At 37.8% G+C, this 18,088-nt stretch overlaps 1 protein-coding gene and 3 long non-coding RNA genes across 4 annotated transcripts; 3 read left to right on the top strand and 1 right to left on the bottom strand.

Moving 5' to 3' along the window:
* The first annotated feature begins 702 nt into the window (after positions 1 to 702).
* Positions 703 to 1,810, top strand: LOC126585147 (uncharacterized). The gene is made up of 3 exons (XR_007610336.1): positions 703 to 1,021; positions 1,121 to 1,228; positions 1,663 to 1,810. It is a non-coding gene; the product is annotated as an uncharacterized LOC126585147 (long non-coding RNA).
* Positions 1,811 to 2,041: 231 nt separating this feature from the next.
* Positions 2,042 to 4,029, top strand: LOC126585146 (uncharacterized). Its single transcript, XM_050249533.1, has 6 exons — positions 2,042 to 2,138; positions 2,368 to 2,606; positions 2,738 to 2,956; positions 3,071 to 3,169; positions 3,256 to 3,336; positions 3,438 to 4,029. The coding sequence occupies exons 2-6, from the start codon at positions 2,397 to 2,399 to the stop codon at positions 3,912 to 3,914; spliced, it is 1,086 nt and encodes a 361-aa protein (XP_050105490.1). The 5' UTR covers positions 2,042 to 2,138; positions 2,368 to 2,396; the 3' UTR covers positions 3,915 to 4,029.
* A 1,356-nt stretch (positions 4,030 to 5,385) lies between these two features.
* LOC126587743 (uncharacterized) lies at positions 5,386 to 15,111 on the bottom strand. The gene is made up of 9 exons (XR_007611207.1): positions 14,646 to 15,111; positions 9,573 to 9,659; positions 9,042 to 9,108; positions 8,125 to 8,202; positions 7,740 to 7,827; positions 7,392 to 7,456; positions 6,539 to 7,146; positions 5,813 to 6,429; positions 5,386 to 5,713 (listed from the first exon to the last, which is right to left on the bottom strand). It is a non-coding gene; the product is annotated as an uncharacterized LOC126587743 (long non-coding RNA).
* On the top strand, positions 11,449 to 14,537 carry LOC126587744 (uncharacterized). Its single transcript, XR_007611208.1, has 2 exons — positions 11,449 to 12,957; positions 13,040 to 14,537. It is a non-coding gene; the product is annotated as an uncharacterized LOC126587744 (long non-coding RNA).
* Positions 15,112 to 18,088: the final 2,977 nt, after the last annotated feature.

Here is an 18,088-nt window from a genome sequence, read left to right as displayed (position 1 = left end):
TCGTACACTTTTTTCAAGAAAAGCTTAGTTTCCCGTTTGAGAATTAGTTGGATTTCGTGCATGGATGCAAAAGCATGACTACGGTCCAATTAATTCTTGAATTGTCCCATTTTTTGGACAGTTTGGGAATTCATAGTTATGTGTTGTAGTTTGCGGTTCACGGATTAGGTTTCGATAGTGGAAATTTTGGTAACATTTCCTGATGTTCTTCGAGTACACGGTGGATATTATGTATCTACGTCATGCACTTGAAGAACTATAAGGAGATGCTGTCGAAATTTGCCCGCGTCGAAATTTCATCCATTGGAATCGTAAATTACGGCACATAACTGTGCATTCCTGAATGGGATAAGGCCTTTACCAGAGGAATAAGGTGACAAGACAATAGTTGAAGTTGTTGTAATTCTTGTTCTTTTATTGGGATTGCAGACAAAATGGACAGACAGTGGATACAGAATCATAATAGATGTGCTGTTGAGTACTTGGATGGAATAGATAAGTTCATTGAATTCGCAACTAGACACAACCTAGGTTCAACTCATATCCGATGTCCGTGTAGGAGGTGTAACAACTCAATGAGGGAGACATTCGAAAATGTTCGATTTCATTTAGTAAGAAATGGGATGATGGAGACCTATACTACTTGGTATCATCATGGAGAACGATTAGACCAACCTTCGTCTTCATATATGACACGAGTGGAGACTGTTGAATCTAATGTTTCGTGTGTTAAGGAACTAGTACATCAAACTGTAGAGCCAATAGGTAACTTACTATTGGGCTTTGCTTCTCATTAGACTTGGTCTCCAGTCTCAGCCAGAATATTCTCCAGTGAAGACTCAATTTTCAATACAACTCCAGTGGATGCCTTTACCAAACCAAAAATGAATAAACGTAAAATGAACCAATAGAAATACAATTCCATTATGATTTCTTGAAAAATGTGTAGAGTACCTTTTAAATTGTTGCTCGTCCTCAGGTCTTTGAGAAGTCTCTGCTATGCACTTTAACCCTTGATGAGGTACATATGTTCTTATAATTGATTTGTCTTTCTGTCTTTGTATCTAAACATGTGACAATATTTTTTAATATCTTTGTTCATTGAGCTTCTTTTCTTTAGTACCTAGATTTGTACCTCACCCGCGTAGATGGCTTAAGAAGAAGAATATCATGCGCTGTTGAAAGAGAGCATGGCTTGGAGTATTCATTAATCAGGGAAACCTTTCAGGTTTGTTTTTATTTTTCACTTATATAAAAACGTAATTCATTTTTGCGGCGAAGTTACAAGGAAAACTAGTTGGGATTAAACTTACCACAATTACTAAATTGCAATTAAATTGTATGTGTCTCTTGGTCTTCTAAATTAAGTGAGGTTTGGTCAGGGTGGGTGGGGTGGGATTACAGGTGTTACATTGTTGTTTGCATATTCACCAGCTTGTTATTTTGTATATAAGCGTAACTCAGCTAAGTTTATTACGAAAGTTGCTTGACAAGTGCTAAATTGCTGATCGGGCATATGTCAAGTTTTGTTTAAACTGCTGAAATGGCATGCTGTTAAATGGAAGAATGAACAGAGAGTACTAGTGTATTTGGATATGTTTTCGGTGATTACTGCCTAGTTGGTTGTTAACATAATTTTGTTATTCTTCTGCCTGGAATCAGGTGGAAGGTTGCGTTATATGTTTGTTAAAATCATTGTGTCTCCTGCTGTCATCTCCGGGATGACTAGAGCACATGTAGTGAGCAGTCTTGCAATTTTTTCACACATGGTTTATTTGTTCAGTTTTCTTGCTTTTTTCTTCTAGTTTCAAATGCAAGAAAGGATTAGTTTCTAATGTTATATTTTTATGGTTCAAAAAGTGTAGATGTCGCGGTTGATCACTCGTCGTAGGAGTGTGACCAATGCGCCTCCCGCATTATCACCATCTATTGCTCCGGTCGTGAGTGCTCCATTGATTGGGGAGCCTACACCTTTCACTGAGGCTACTGCTACGACATCCCAGGTGCCATTATCATCGACGTCATCAGTGTCCGTTCAATTTCTCAATGCACGGCGGCCTCACCGGCGCCGCCGTGATTCGGAGTCTTCTATTCACAGTTCCTCGTCATCCGGGGCGAGGATGGGGGCTCCCCTCCAGGTAGTTTTTTTTTTCTAATTCTCATTATGTTGTATTTTTTTTTCATTTTAAAATTATTATTTTTATGATTGTGAAAATCTGCTGGATTGTGAAAATGTGTTACGGATTGTGAATTACTGTTATTTTACTTTTTTAAGGTTTTGGGAAATGATATACTGTTAGGGGAGGTTTTGCATAATTTTTTGTAGAAATTTAAGCTTAGGGTTTTCACCATAGTTTTTTTGGGCAGCTAAAAAAAACACCAGGGGGCCTAATCGAATGCTGAAGGCGGCACAAATGGTACGTCTGTCCGCCTCCTTGATCAAGATTGCATATGACTCGCGACATCGTGGAGCGGCTACCTCACAGCAACATAGTATCGTCGTTACTAGCTGTGGTTATGTTATTAAAAATTGTTGTCCTATGCAATGGGAATCTTGGGCAGAAATTCCCGAGGAGACGAAGATACTGGTGCGAGACAAGTTGTCGGTTAGTATATTAATTTTTAGCCTTTTGTCATTTTTTTTTTCAATTATGTTTACAAATATTATAAACCAAAGTGTACTATCTTAATATTATTAAATTTCTTACTATTATTTTGTTGTTTTTCATATTTGTAGGTCAATTTTGATTTTAAGGACATATCCCCTGAGGTCATCACCTACTTAGATGAGACCTTTGCAAACCGGTACAAAAATTGGAAGAGCGATCTTCATGCGCATTTTAAGATATGGGGTGATGTGGAGACTGCTCGCCTACAGGGTTGCCCATCCGAGTTGGCGGACCGGCGAGAGGATTGGGAGTGGCTCTGCAACCATTTTACGGACCCAAAATTTGTGGTATGTACATAATATTTTAATAATAATTCATTAATGTTTTAGTTATTTTTTTAAGCATTTTAAAATAATTGCTTTCAAATCGTCACACTAACATCTATATTATGTGTTTCACAGAAGAAATCTATTGATGGCAAGATTGCTCGGGAGTCAAAGACACTTCTCCACCATTCCGGTTCGAAACCCTTTTCGTATAGGCTTGAGGCACGACATGAGGTAAAAGTATATTACTTTTGAAATTTAAACAATTTATTTTTTATTATTGATTAATAAAATTTTCTTAATGTTTTTTTTTTCTTCAGGAGGGTTCTAAGTTCCCAGAGATCGACGTGTTCAATTACGTTTACGTTCAACCTGGCGATGAGACCAGTGAGCAGCTTTATGTAAGTATATGTAATTGTTATTATTCTTATATTTATGAATCGTTCAAATAATATTTATATTTTGTTATTAAACATTATATGTTTTTTCTTTATTATTACAGGCTTCTATGGTGGAAAAACGTGATGTTGTTCTCCAAGAAGCAACATCGCAACTTCCCCCGGATACCCCGATTGAGGACGTCACTGTACCCGATGATGCAGGTTTTGAGATCATGACTGAGGTCCTGAATCAGAAGTTCGGTCGTCGTCATGGCAAAGTTGTTCGGGGCATGGGGAAGGCGCGTGTTCGTGAAACAGGTGCCTTCTCTTCCAAATCGACCATAGGAGAGGTCAATGCTCTGAAGGAGGAAGTGACAACCTTAAAAGGTCAGCTTGTAGCCCAGAATGAGCAGATGAAGGTTCAGAACGAGCAGTTGAGGGCCGAGAACGAGCAGATGAAGGCTCAGGTTAGGACCCAGGACGACAAGATGAATATGATTCTACAGGCCTTAGCGATGTCCGGTCTTCAAATCCAGATGCCATCACCTGATCTTGTTCCACCTTCGACTTCCCAGCCATTTCATCCAACTGATACCTAGTAGTTTGATGTATCAAACCTAGAAGACTACTTATTGTAGTTTTTTCTTTTTTTGTTCGGACATCTTGTATGTACATTTTTATGTAGTTTATAATTAAATACTTTTTATTGGTTTATTATTTATTTTTTAGAATTGAATTACAATATTTATTAAAAATTATATCAAAACTTTTTTTGTCCCAAAAAAAAAAAAAAAAATTTGCATGACGAAGAAGTTGCATAGGTCACGCAAAGTCGCACAATTCTACGTCACGCAATTTTTTTGTCCAAAAAAAAAAAAGTTTGCGTGACGACGAAGAAGTTTCCTACGTCGCGCAAATATCTTTGCGTGACGCATATACATCGCGCAAAGTAGCTTTGCGCGACGTAGGAAACTTCTTCGTCGTCATGCAAAGTATCTTTGCGTGACGTATATGCGTCACGCAAAGATACTTTGAGCGACGTAGGCAACTTCTTCATCGTCACGCAAAGTGTCTTTGAGTGACGTACCTGCGTCACGCAAAGATACTTTGAGCGACGTAGGAAACTTTTTCGTTGTCAAGCAAAGTGTCTTTGCGTGACGTACATGTACGTCACACAAAGCTACTTTGCGCGACGTAGGTAGGTGCGTCACGCAAAGACACTTTGCGCGACACATGCAACTTCTTCGTCACGCAAACCCTGCTTTCACAGGCTTGGCGCAACGTTTGGCGCGTGACGAAGGTTCGTCGCGCAAAAACTTGCGTGACGTTTTTATGACTTTGCGTGACGAAGGACCTGCGTCACGCAAAGTGTTTTTTTTACTATCTTAAATTGAAAGCGTAAACAATGAAGAATGCACATGAACAACACACAATTTCCTTGCAAAACAGTTTTACTATTCAGTACTTTTAAATTGGAAATTCAAAATGTACATAGTTCAATCTACGAAATTCAATAATTTAATCAAGACAAATGAGCCAAATTGTCTTATATTAAACACACAGTTGGACCTTGGCAAGCATAAAATGAAAAAGAACATCAGACCATGCCTTCCCCAACTAATTTTCAAATGTATCTGTGTTAATTTGAATCCAATTAGAAACTGTAGAGTCGTTGATATGTAAATTGTTTAACCTTAAGGCTTATGATAACCACAAATGTTGGCGGGACTAATTGTTGCACCACAATGGAACTGACGTTCTTTGCAACATCAATCCATAGTGTAACTCTTTTTTTTTTTTTTCTTTCTCTTGAATATAAGCAAAAAAAAGTTAGTAAGAAGTATTGTATTTACAACATTTGGAGATGATTTGTCAACATGCTTTTACCTAATATTTTGAATGTAAATTTACACTTGATTTCAAGCCACGTCAATCTCAAGAAGCAGAGAAAATTAGGGATTTTTTTTTTTTGGGCTCCAAATCATCCTTAAGACGCCGTTATTCCATCGAAAAAAAAAAAAAAACCAAATTAGGGATTTTTTTTCAGTGAAGAAAAAGAGAAAATTAAAAGAAGAGAAAAGAACATTAGGTTTTTATTTCAACTTTGGGGTTTCCAGTTTCCGATCTCTCAAGGCAGAGGAACGGAGATAAAGCAACAACAGTAGATGGAGTAAGGGGAAGAGCATCGGTGGTACTTGCAAAGCTCGAATATTCGTGCATGCAATTAGAATAATTATTTATCATATGTTTTGATGATGATTATGTATAATTACATGTTACCCCAGCTAGGGTGAAGCTCAAGAACCAGAACCTGCTCTTCAAGGGTGATGTTGGCACGACGGACATTCGGGAGGAGATAACTGAGCCACCGTAATCTGCAGCTCTTTTCTTTTCAGACCTGGGTTTGGTTGCAAAATTGAAAACACATGGTCAACTCGTTAGTCAATAATTGGTAAAGGCAAGAGGGATATGAGGAAATATAGAGATAAAAAAATACCCAGGAGAAGGAGCGGAGGAGACGCTGCCTAACGGAGGAAAAGGAATGAGGGAGGAGCCTGGAGGGGGAGATGTTGTCCAACAAAGGAGAAGGGAGGAGATGACGTCGAACCGAGGAGGATGTTGTAGTTCGCAGTTCTGAGAGAGTGAACCGGAGAGGTTCATCTGGAAACAAATGGAAAAGCTTCGTTGTGGAAACAAATGGAAAAGTCGAGAACATTTCCAATCCCACGATGACCAACACGTGTACATCACGGGAAAATTAGTAAATGTACTGTACAACTTAAGGAAAAAGGCTGAAGATGGTTAACAACTGAAGGGCAAATTCGTCAAATCATTGTTACGGAACAGTGATTTGAAAACCAAGTTTAGTATATATAGCTAGATACTAATGCCCGTGCGTTGCTGCGCAATAGAAATCGGCTGCAATATATGAATTTGAGCTAATAATATATGTTGGAATAACATTGATTAATCTAAATAAAAATATCCCAGGATAGGAAAGATTTTTATTTGTTGCAAAAAAATTCTTATTTTGTTACTTTACATAGATAATTCACTCCAACTTCTTTGGTATCGTTGCTCATCTCTGCGGCAACTCTTTGACATTCCAAAGAACTAAAAACGAATGCAAAATTACCTAATCAAAATTTGAAGCAAACCAATTGAACAATGAAAACATTTGCAAACATGCCGTATAAGTATTAAATGCAAAAGGGGAACAAACCTTTTGCACAATGGTCTTGAAGCAAGTATGCATTAACAAAATCATCAATGTGATCCTTCAAATCCTCCAAGAAAGTGGCTTGCTCGTTCTTCTTTCGGCATGAAGCGTGCACGGAAAAATGCATACAGAAAAGAGGCAACAACATAGTGCAGGTTAATTATTTGGGTTGAAAATAAAAAACAAAGTAGCTGAAAAACACAAAAACATCATAAAATGGACATCTTTTAAACGCAAAATTGTAATGTGTTGTTCATGCATTTGTATAACTCTGACATATCCAATAAAACACACCAAAACAAAGAATGCAATTTCACACAACACAACAGAACATATTAATCAAACAAACCCCAATACATAATGAAACAAAAATCAAATATCCAAAATTCAAATAATTTGTAAAACATGAAAAATTACAGGAATAAATGAAGGAGAAGGAGAAGCAACAAAACTTAACAGTCTGGGGGAAGCTGAGACTAAGGTAAGGCAATGGAAGTGTCTTTGAAAGTCTATAAATAAAATTGACATTCTGGGTGGGGATTTGGTTTCAATTTAGCTACAGTCTCTGATGCAGTTTCCATGTTCCTTCTTGGGATCTCTAAACTCTTCCTCTTTCTCCAATGACCCAAAATTCCAAAATTTCCAACAAAAAAAGGGTAAATTTATTAGAGATTTTGAGGTAATTGCTAAGATATTTAAAATCCAAGCATCAAAACTTTACAAAGATAAATTTATAAATTAACTAATTAGGCTTTGAATAAATGAAGCTAATTCCTTTATAGTAACAAATTGTTGGTTAAAATACTACAATTTGATTAAATATATAATCAAAGAAAAATAGGAAAATTATGCTTACCAATATGGACATATGGATTGCTTCGAAAGAATGTAAATGCAAGGTTATTATCCCAATGGTTTTGTCTGCAATAAGAAGAGTAACTAACTTAAAAAGAAGTAGCATTGCTACTTGCTAGCCTTCCTACACAATCTAATCACATTGACCATAAACTATTACATGCAACTTAAAAAATAAAATGAAGATAGAGAAATTCACCAAAAAAACTCGAAAACACTTGCCGGAAAAATTCACTGATAAGCATTTAGATATCTTTTAATAATTGTACAGTTAAAGTGTGATGGCTACGATATTCATCTATTCATCATAACCTGGAACACATAACTAATGAGTGTTATAGAAACTTACCACGAAATTGTCAAAAGAGAATATACGACCATAAGCTTCATCCAGTTTCATGGCATATCGTATCAGTTTATGAAAATCTCGTTGTAGTCTGTCGTTCAAAAAATCCAACCCAAGAGTAAAAATCAACAACAGTAAGTCATAACAACATAAAGTATAACCATTAAATTAAAGGGATGTGATATCCACGTACCCTTTTTTACTTCTCTCACACCCTTTTAATTTTCGACCGTCGGATCGGATGAATTGAAGAAGATCAAAGGACAAAAATTAATAAGGGGTGTGGGAGAAGTAAAAAGGGGTGTGTGGATAGCACACCCCTAAATTAAATTCAACATAACACAGAAACAATTTCACTACCATACATAAAACTCCATAAATTCCTTACCACATAAACCTTGAGAGGTCCAATAGGTCTAGAAGTCTCAAAACCTTCTCCATATTCAACTCCAACCGCCTGAAAACACTGAAAAATAGAGGAAAAAAAACATAAATTCATCAAAATTCCCTACCCAAAACTAAGCTAAAAATGGAAAATATTCAAACTTCATAAGCTTTGGTTTCCTAAACGCCACATGGATCTACATTAGAAAACATTGGAGTAGCGGTATAAAAGTGAAAGATTAAAGACATTTCAGTACAATGCAAGTGGTAGACATGTCAAAATTAAGTTTTATTTGATAATTATCAAGGAATATAATCTATAAATGACAAAACCAAATTATAGTTGTAGCAATGATTTCACCTTTGTTTATTTTTCTTTTACAATAGGTCCTACATGTGTCTTAATCTCTTATAAACGGTTATTTGATTGAGTATAAAAGTTTCAGTCAAACATTTCAACAATAAAAAACCTTTGATCCATTCAAATTATGTATTAAATTTTAGGGGTGTGCTATCCACATACCCCTTTTTACTTCTCACACACCCTTTGTTAATTTATGTCATTTGATCTTCTTCAATTCATCCAATCCGACGCCCAAAAATTAAAAAGGTGTGAGAGAAGTAAAAAGGGGTGTGTGGATATCACACCCCAAATTTTATTATCAAATATAGGTGCACTGGGCAATTGAGACTCATGCAAAACAAAGGAAATATCTGCATACTCTTTCACTCTTTCCCTAGGTTCTGTCTACTGACTGTGAATTGTAAACAACATTATCAACAATGTTTACCCTTGGTACACAAAAAAAATTAAAAGAAAGAGGCCCAAAATTTTAGCATGACAAATGATATTATAAATGTTATTAGAATGAGTAGTGATAGAATGAAGCAAACTATATGCACTGGTTAATTGAGACTCACCCAAAACAGAGGAAATACTTGCGTACTCTTTCACTCTTTCACTCTTTCCCTAGGTTATGTCCACTGACTGTGAATTGTAAACAACGACATTATCAACAATGTTTACACTCGGTATGCAGAAAAATTTAAAAGAAAGAGACCCAAAATTTTAGCATGACAAATGAGATTATAAATGTTATTAAAATGAGTTGTAATAGAATGTAGTGTAGATTTTTAGATGGTCACATTAATCTACTGCATTTATCTATGTCAATATCTCCTTATGAGATGTGAATGCTGTAACCTATAAATTGTTTGAATTCCACAAACAACTACACACCAATTCTCAAACTGCACAACTACTAAATTACAGCAGTACTATATCGATGACTGAAATGATCTTTAGAGCATCTAGGTACCCAGGTTTTCGATTAAAAAACTTATCCAATTGAATTCAATTTAAAAAATGATCTCTCGGGCATCTAGGTACACATGCATGCATTCAAGTGCACAAACACACTCAAATGAGTTATGAATTAACAGAAAACATACCAAAGGCAGTGGGAAGTTGTACGTTGATGTCAGACATGAAACTTAGCTGATTCAACTAAGCGGGCCTGCTAACCAGAATGCTCAGACCTGGATCATATTTAAAAATACCCATAAATCATCATGACCTCAATCAAATATAATCAAGATAAGAAAAACATAACAGGCATAGATCACATAATAGAAAAGAAGTTTCACAACTCATCCACAATCATCAACAGCTAAATTAAACCCAAAAATTAATCATGATCATCCATTTGTATATCAAAACATGACAAAGATTTAAAATTTATTCCTAATCCATCAAACTTTTGAAATTTGTTGATGCACAAAATCGGATGGTCTTGGTGGTCTTGGTACAATGTAAATCCGATCGTGAATCTGCATAAAATGTAAATAACACAAGATGTATCGTGGTTCACCCCAAGGTTTGGGCTACGTTCACACTGATTGTATTATATTTCTCTGTTGAAGAGGGAGAGAGAGAGCTTAGAGCTTAGGGGGTTTGAAAAGGCTTAGGGTTTGTGAGGGTGAGGAGGCCCTTTTATAGAATAAGGGCTCCTCCCCTAATTACATATTTACCATTTCCTTTATTACATAATTACATTTAAGTCATCCGAGTATTTATACGATTTCTAAATACGAGGCCCTAAATATGGTATAAACAGTAGTCCTCCAAGTCTTCAGTCAAGAGAGTCTTTTGGCTGGAGACTTGAAATTCAGTCCATGTGTGGGCTAAAGTAACTAGATGCTGTCTTGAACTGATGCTCGATATGAGGCGGTGCTCAGTCTGAAATGATGCTTAGCTAGAAGTAGCACATGTTGCGAGGCTGCTCGGCTCGTGGCTTATGTTGCCTTGGTTGGCTCGGCTTGTGGGTCGAAGTTGAGAGAGTCCCTTTTATAGAATAAGGGCTCGCTCCTCAATACATAAATGATGGGCTAGAGTTTATGCTCGCGGCGAGGCGGTTGCTCAGTAGGCGGCGATGCTCTATAATGGTGGTGAGGGAGTCCATTTTATAGAATAAGGGCTCGCTCCTTAATACATAAATAATGGGCTAAGTCCTCTGAGTATTTTTCATGAAGTCCAGTTGAGGCCCAATATGTGGTACATATGTAATCCCCCAAGTCTTCGGTCAATAGAGTCTGTTGGCTGGAGACTTTAAATTGAATCCGTGTATCGGCCTAAGTGGTAGTTATTCGGAGGCGGTATTTGTATACCCTGCACTGAAACTTTGTAAGTGAAGCTTTGCAAGTGAAGCTTTGAAGCTAGAGTTCTGTAAATGAAGCTTTTGAAGCTGGAGCTTTTGTAAATGAAGCTTTTGAAGCTAGAGCTCTGTAAATGAAGCTTTTGAAGCTGATTAACATGAGTGATGCTCATGAATGTTTATGTTGATTGACATGAGTGATGCTTATGGATGTTGTCATGAGTGATGCTCATGAATGTTTATGTATGAATGACATGAGTAATGCTCATGTATAATTTGGAGTACTGGGCGTACTTTTGATCACCTGGTTGGTGGCATGAATGGCTAGTTGCCAAATTAGAGTACAAGTTATACGTCTCATCACCTGGTTGGTGGCAATAGCGACGGGTTGCCGAATAATTTTGGAGTACTGGGCGTACTTTTGGTCACCTGGTTGGTGATAATAACGGCGGGTTGCCGAATAATTGGGGAGTACTGAGCGTACTTTTGATGACCTGGTTGGTGCTCTTTTGGGCTTATGGGCCTTTGCTCTCCACAACATGGCAGCCCATTATTTTGGGCTTGTAGCCCATTATTTTAGGCTTTTTTTTTTTAACCTTCTGATGGGGTTTATACATATTACCCTCTGATGGGGTTTATACAGATGTTTCCGAAAGATAAGGAAAATAAATTACATCATACAAAAACAAGAAAAACAAATCACATCATTCTGGTAGAGTGTTTATTCCTTACTTTTGCTTTCTTTTTCTTGTCGACTTGGTTAGGTGAACTGGATCTCTCTCCAACTTCAAGATTTGAATGGCGCATTTCGTGAATGATAGTAGCATTGCTTCTGTCAGTGCTTTTGCTTTTCTTTTTTGTGAGCACATGACTGCACCACTTGCAAATGCTCAATAATTTCTCATCATTCCAAACTGCTGCAGCAACGTGACTCTTAAAGTTCTTTAGCAATGATGTATTTGTTAGCCCTCCTGGAAAAGGCCCTGACACTTCAGCATCAACTCCTTCCCTCTTCGTCGACTCGGTTGAACCGGTTTTCATCCTTATCAAAAAATGGGTCCTACTCCTGCCTCCACTCGACGCATGGAATTTCCACCGAACCCAGAAAGGCAAATTGCGAAAAGACAGAATCTTTGAGAAGAATCCGGGCTTATGAGAGAGGAGGAAGTTGGTGGGGGGTTTGTTGGATGAAACCCAGTAAGTAGGCCTGGCATTTTGGACCCAACCCGTTAACCCGACCCGACCCAACCCGTTAATATTTATATTTGGGTGGATGCTTAACGGGTCGGGTCGCTAACGGGTGAACCCGTTAACAACCCGTTAAATAACGGGTTACTTTGGGTCAACCCGTTAGACCGTTAGGACCCGTTAACACCCATTAGCACCCGTTAGTTGAGGATATTTTAGTAATTTTAGTAAAGTCTTAATAACAAAAAATAAACTTTATGCAAAAAAATAATAATAATAATTGTTAACGGGTGTTAACGGGTGAAACGGGTGATCCGTTAGCTTAACGGGTTGGGTTCGGGGTGATCCGTTAACTTAACGGGTCGAATTCAACCCGACCCAAACCCAATAAACCCGACCCGTTTACAGGTCTACGAGTAAGTACGTTGTCGGATTCTGCTGCCGACCTGAATGTTAATTACAATTGTGGGCGCTGTATTGATATTCAGAGTTGATGAGCTCCTGCGAATATGAAGGGAAGCTGGCTTGAGGGACAGCAGCGAAGCTTTTCCCAATCATTCTCTTCTTCAAACTCGATGTGCTCAGCGCACGCTGCAAACATCTCCTGCTCGCCATTGATGGATGACGACGATGATGTTTTTCCATAGTCATTTTCAGAATTATTACCATTGGGAGATGAGATTGGTGAAAACGGAAAGGAATCGCTCGAAGTAGGCCAAGAATAGCGGGTAGTCGAGGGTCCAAATGCTCGTCTCGTCGGAGTACCATTGGGAGAGAGGGAGATAGTGGGTTATGGCTAGCCAGTGGCGGTGGACCTCAAAGTCTGTGCTTTTGTGGGAAATCGACACTTTGTGTCTTCAAGCACGATGCACATGCTATCTGGTATGCGTGGGTAGCTCAAAAAGGAGTTAAGTCGGCATGGGTTTACAGATGAATTCACCATGCCCGATGATTCTATTGGCATTGAAGCACTTAGTTGCCGCCTTGAGCTCCCTGTAAGTGAACTCCTTCAGCATTTTGATGATATCCGAAGCGAATTTCGAATCTGATTTCTTGACTTTCTTGGAGTAAACCCAGATTAAAACACCGGCAAACAGAGCCAAAACAAAAGCGGAAGCGATGATAACTCCGGCGACGGCTCCCGGACCTTCTCTGCAGAGCTGGTTATGGCAGGAAGAAGAGGACTTGCTGTCCTTCTGATTAGTATCGCTAACATTACTAGAAGGAGACCCACTTTGCGGCATTGAAGGTGGTGTGCATTATAACCTATTGACATGGGGGAATCAACATACGGCCGGGTCCCATTAGGCACGAACAAAGCCCTGTCAATAGTCTCCATCACTTCAGTAACCCTTTTGGATTTAATCACTCCATAACTCTTCAAATGATCCACCATCCCCTTGTTCCTATTAATGCTACTCCCGGAGCAGTGTCGCTCCATTCCGCGAAAGGGGGAGTTACGGTTCCCCGTGAGGAAATTAGGATTTTAGAGGAGGGGCCAGGAGGAGAGAGCGGTGGTTGGAAGGAGTGTGAACGTGTGACGACGACTATGGTGATGAGAGAGAGTGGTGAAGGTTGAGCGGTGTTGCACAGTGTGCGCTGGATAGCGGGAACCATAAGCTAAGTGGCCTATACTTCTTGTAGCTCTTGCTGCTGCAGGGGTAAAAAAAAAAAAGATTGCTTTTCATTTGCCACGCTCTCTCTCTCTCTCTCCCTGGAAAGAAAGGCAGATCGTAATGAGATACTGAGAGCACCAAGTCAGTGGCTTCCATCTGATCTCAACGCTCGAGTTCTTCGTCCTCTTCCCGATCCAGGCCGTCGCAGCCGTCCTGCGGCTGAAGGTTGGTCAAATTCTTGAGCTCGGCGAAGATCTGAAGCGAGAAGAAGGCGGAGCCGGAGATGCAGATGAGGGAGATTTCCGGTGATTTGGACGAACCAGAAATGGTGGAATCGGGACAAGACGGGACTTTATTGAGAAGTTTTGGGGGGCAAAATCGACAGCTTGAAGAAAATGAAGCGCCAGTATGCGGAGTTTTGGTGAATATCCCGCTCTTGATGCTTGCTGAGAGATCTCGATCTCTACATAAATCACAGAGAGAGATCTGGCCTTGATGTTTACAGAGGATCAAAACCGAGTGATGAGAGAGAGAGAGAAAAGTGATTTTGAGATATGGATCTTTTCTGTTTTTGGGTTTTTTTGCAAATTTTTGCAGATTCACGACGGAGATGAAAAAATGAAAGAGAACCGACATAACTTTTTGTATCGTTTCGCACAGACGGCGCCAAATGTTGATGCATAAAACCGGATGGTCTTGGTACAACGTAAATCCGACCGTGAATCTGCATAAAATGTAAATAACACAAGATGTATCGTGATTCACCCTAAAGTTTGGGCTACGTTCACACTGATTGTATTATATTTCTCTGTTGAAGAGGGAGAGAGAGAGCTTAGGGGGTTTGAAAAGGCTTAGGGTTTGTGAGGGTGAGGAGGCCCTTTTATAGAATAAGGGTTCCTCCCCTAATTACATATTTACCATTTCCTTTATTACATAATTACATTTAAGTCCTCCGAGTATTTATACGATGTCTAAATACGAGGCCCTAAATATGGTATAAACAAAATTTTTACAAGTCGAGTTCAATTTACTGCACAAAAAATCCAACAATACAGAAAAATCCATACCTTTAACGCCAAGAAAACCTTCACAATATGAAAGGTTAAGTCAATCTACCACACAAAACCCAGATGCAGATTTACATTAAGCATTAAACTTTTCAAAAATTTGAATCAAATTTCATAGCAAAAGGCAAAAATCATCCACAATGAGGCAAAACCCAGATGAAAAAACTCACCATTGATCGTCATATCCCACCACCAGATCTCAGAATGCCACCACATAAGCCAAATAGAAGTGGAGAGAGAGATAAAGAGAGAGAGAGAAGAGAATGTGCGAGCCTGCGAGGTCCAAATGGTGTCAAGAACCATATTTAAACTTTGGTCTCCGACGATTTAGTGGAGGATACGAATCAGAGGAAGAGTGACATATGAGGAGAGGAGAGAAGAGAAGACCGTAGAGAGAGAAATGGAAACGGAAGGAAAAGTCGGGAAGAAATTCCCAGGGAACCTTCGACGATGATCGACGCGTGGCCAAGAAAGAAAGAAGCGGAAGCCGAAAGAAGGATCGGGAAAATGAACAAAAATAGAGGGTTAAACGATGAGTGACGCGTGGCCAAAATGGGTAAAACCGGAAATTTGATGTACCAAGCCAACAACAAAACATGGGAGTGAGAAGAAACAAAGGGTATTTCGGTCATTTCACTATTCACGAACATGGAAAAACAATGTCATCCTAACTGAGTTTTAGTATATAGATAATTTGTAAATTTTCATTTGTTTTTTAGCTTCTTCTATTGTTTGCTAAGTTTTAAGTTGAAGTTCCTAATATATCCTTGAATTTAATGGAAGAAAGACGGTGTTATAAAAACGATCAATGGTGCAACATATAGTTAAGTTCAAGGACTAAAGAAACTAATTTGAGATGGACTAAAATTAAACTAGAGGTAGAGTTAAATGATCATTGCTACAATAAGTCTAACCAGAAATTCTGAAGCTTCAAGGTTTTAGCAGAATTTACAATCAACCTTGCACGATACTAGTAGACGTTCCTAATGATTCTTTAGTCGGTTGAAACACAGTTTTAATTTTGAGATGTGGCTAAAATACTTATATGTAATTAATTACAATCATCACCTCAATCAAATGATGATTATAATGATTGTATTAAATACATATATTCATATAATTATATTTGATCGTCAAATAATAATTTTTATAATTGAAATAGATCTATAAAGTTCTGAACTAATATCTTATGGATGACAATGGCTATTACATTAAAATATGAGTACTATTATTCTCACCCCAATATGTTATCTTCCTAACTACCTTTCAATGAATTTTTTTAATCACAAATTTATCCATTTGTAAAATGACTAATAAGGAACTTAGTTACCCTCTTTTGCGTTTTTTTTTTTTTTTTTTTTTTTTTTTTTAAGTTTGGGCATAATAACTCTCACACTCTGTTTAGACAATTTGTCTCATTTAAACTCTAACGCATCGTCCCATCTCCTTTCATTCAAATAAAGCAAAAAGAATGAACTTAGTTTGGGCATGATAACTCTCACCCTCTGTTAGACGATTTTTTTTTTTTAAATGAAACAATCGTGTATTTTTCTTTAGTTTTATATATTATTTGTTTATATTCTTTTTTTTTTTAACAATGCGAGAATCGAATTTAAGACCTCTCACTTACAAGTTAATAGGAATACCACTAGACGGTAGCATTAAGTGACTTATATTCTTTTTTTAAGAGACAAGTTCATAATTTTCTATATAAGGGTTATTTTAAAAATAATAATGAGTGAAGAAATAACACTTTAATTTTTTTAACCTTTTATAATAGATGTAAATATAACGTAAGTGAGGAAATAAGATAATTGAATGAGTTTAGCTGTTCTCTAAAATATTAAGACATGCCCCGTTTGCCAATGGTCCTCCCAAGATGGTTGCTTTTCTGAAACGGTGAAACCCCTCAAGTCTTTTTCCCCTTTCTTTTGACTGTATTGGCCACTTGTAACATAGAGAGCACAATATGTACGTCAGGGGCCTCCTTCTGTGCAACTTTTCCTTTTTTCTTAAGCTTTGGCAACTTGTGGAGGATTAATTGGTGAGCACCAATGAGATGGGATTATACGTTTCTAAAGTCTAAATCAATCCATTCTCTCTCTGTCTTGCCCATATACTTCCACACCAGTGACTTATTTTTCTGTTGGGCAATTTTATTCTTATTATCTTACCTGTTGCGGTTTTAGAGCCTCTTTAATCATGTTCTTTATCTTATAATTAAATTTTAACTAAAACTATCAAAATGTTATTTAAGAAGCTCTGTAAAAAGAAAAAAATTCGGTACTCCAACCATACTCCTTACTTCTTGACAAAAAAAAAAAAAACAACAACAACGTACTCCTTACTTTATATATAATTATGAGCCCTTGATTAGCCAATATGAATTAATTATTTGTTTAGAATAATATTAAAAGAGTTAGTATTAATTATAGAGAGTCACTAGGAGCTCACGAGAAGGATGATTGAAGTTGAAATTTTTTTTCTTCCAATTCTTCTTAAATTCTAGTTAAAACTCACTTGGAGAGCTTATTGGTGCTTATTGACCGCCAGAGTTCCACACAACCCATCCAATTCCTCTTCCAGAGCCGAGCATCGCCTCTTCAATAGCAATATCCAATCTCGATTTGCTCCCCGAGCACAGCCATAAAATAAGAATAGTCGGCAACTAAACGAGAGAAGCCAACTACTTCAATAGCCAGATAACAAACAAACAAAGAGCACTCTTTGCATATGGGTCTGAATTCCAAACAAAAAATTATCATGTTACGTAAAAAATTTCATATCAATTGTACACACTGGAGACTAGTTATGTTGTTGATTGAAGTCTGATCAATGGGGGAGAGTTGAATTTCTAAGTAGGGATGGTTTGAAAACTTGCGATGGATATGAAAATTTTGAACTAGGAAGTGTACACACGTTCATGTCAGACTGAATTTTCTTTGATTTACGCTTGCAAGCTGCTCCATGAACATCTCTGCTAGCTGTTCTACATTAGTGATTGTCCACCTCACCTGCCACGTCATGTGATATGAAATTGCAGCATTATTAGATGGTAAGAATACAAATATTATTTGTAAACCAACTACCCTCTAATTCATCACATGGATTATTTGAGCTCTATCCCATTGTCAAATTACTCCGAAAAATCCATTTGAATTTGAGCATACTCGCTCGAGACCTCAATTATTAGACAAGTTACCGACGGTGTACTACTGCCATACTGGTTGAATCCAAAAGAAACACTCAATTTGGGCAAGCTTCCAAAAGATAGTGAAAGAAATGATCGCATCAGAGAAGCATGATACATGTGCCAAAGGCCCCTCCTAAAAGCAAGAATAGCCTGTGAGTTGATCGTTCCAAAAACGTGGATTTTATGATATGGCTGGAAAATATTGAAGTCGATCTTTTCATTTGTGTCAAGTGTCACTATTTTTCCTCGT

This window comes from Malus sylvestris, chromosome 10, assembly GCF_916048215.2.
Source record: "Malus sylvestris chromosome 10, drMalSylv7.2, whole genome shotgun sequence".
In the NCBI taxonomy this organism is placed as follows: Eukaryota; Viridiplantae; Streptophyta; class Magnoliopsida; order Rosales; family Rosaceae; genus Malus; species Malus sylvestris.
Note: the sequence above shows the minus strand (reverse complement) of the source record. Positions and strands in the feature narration are given on the sequence as shown.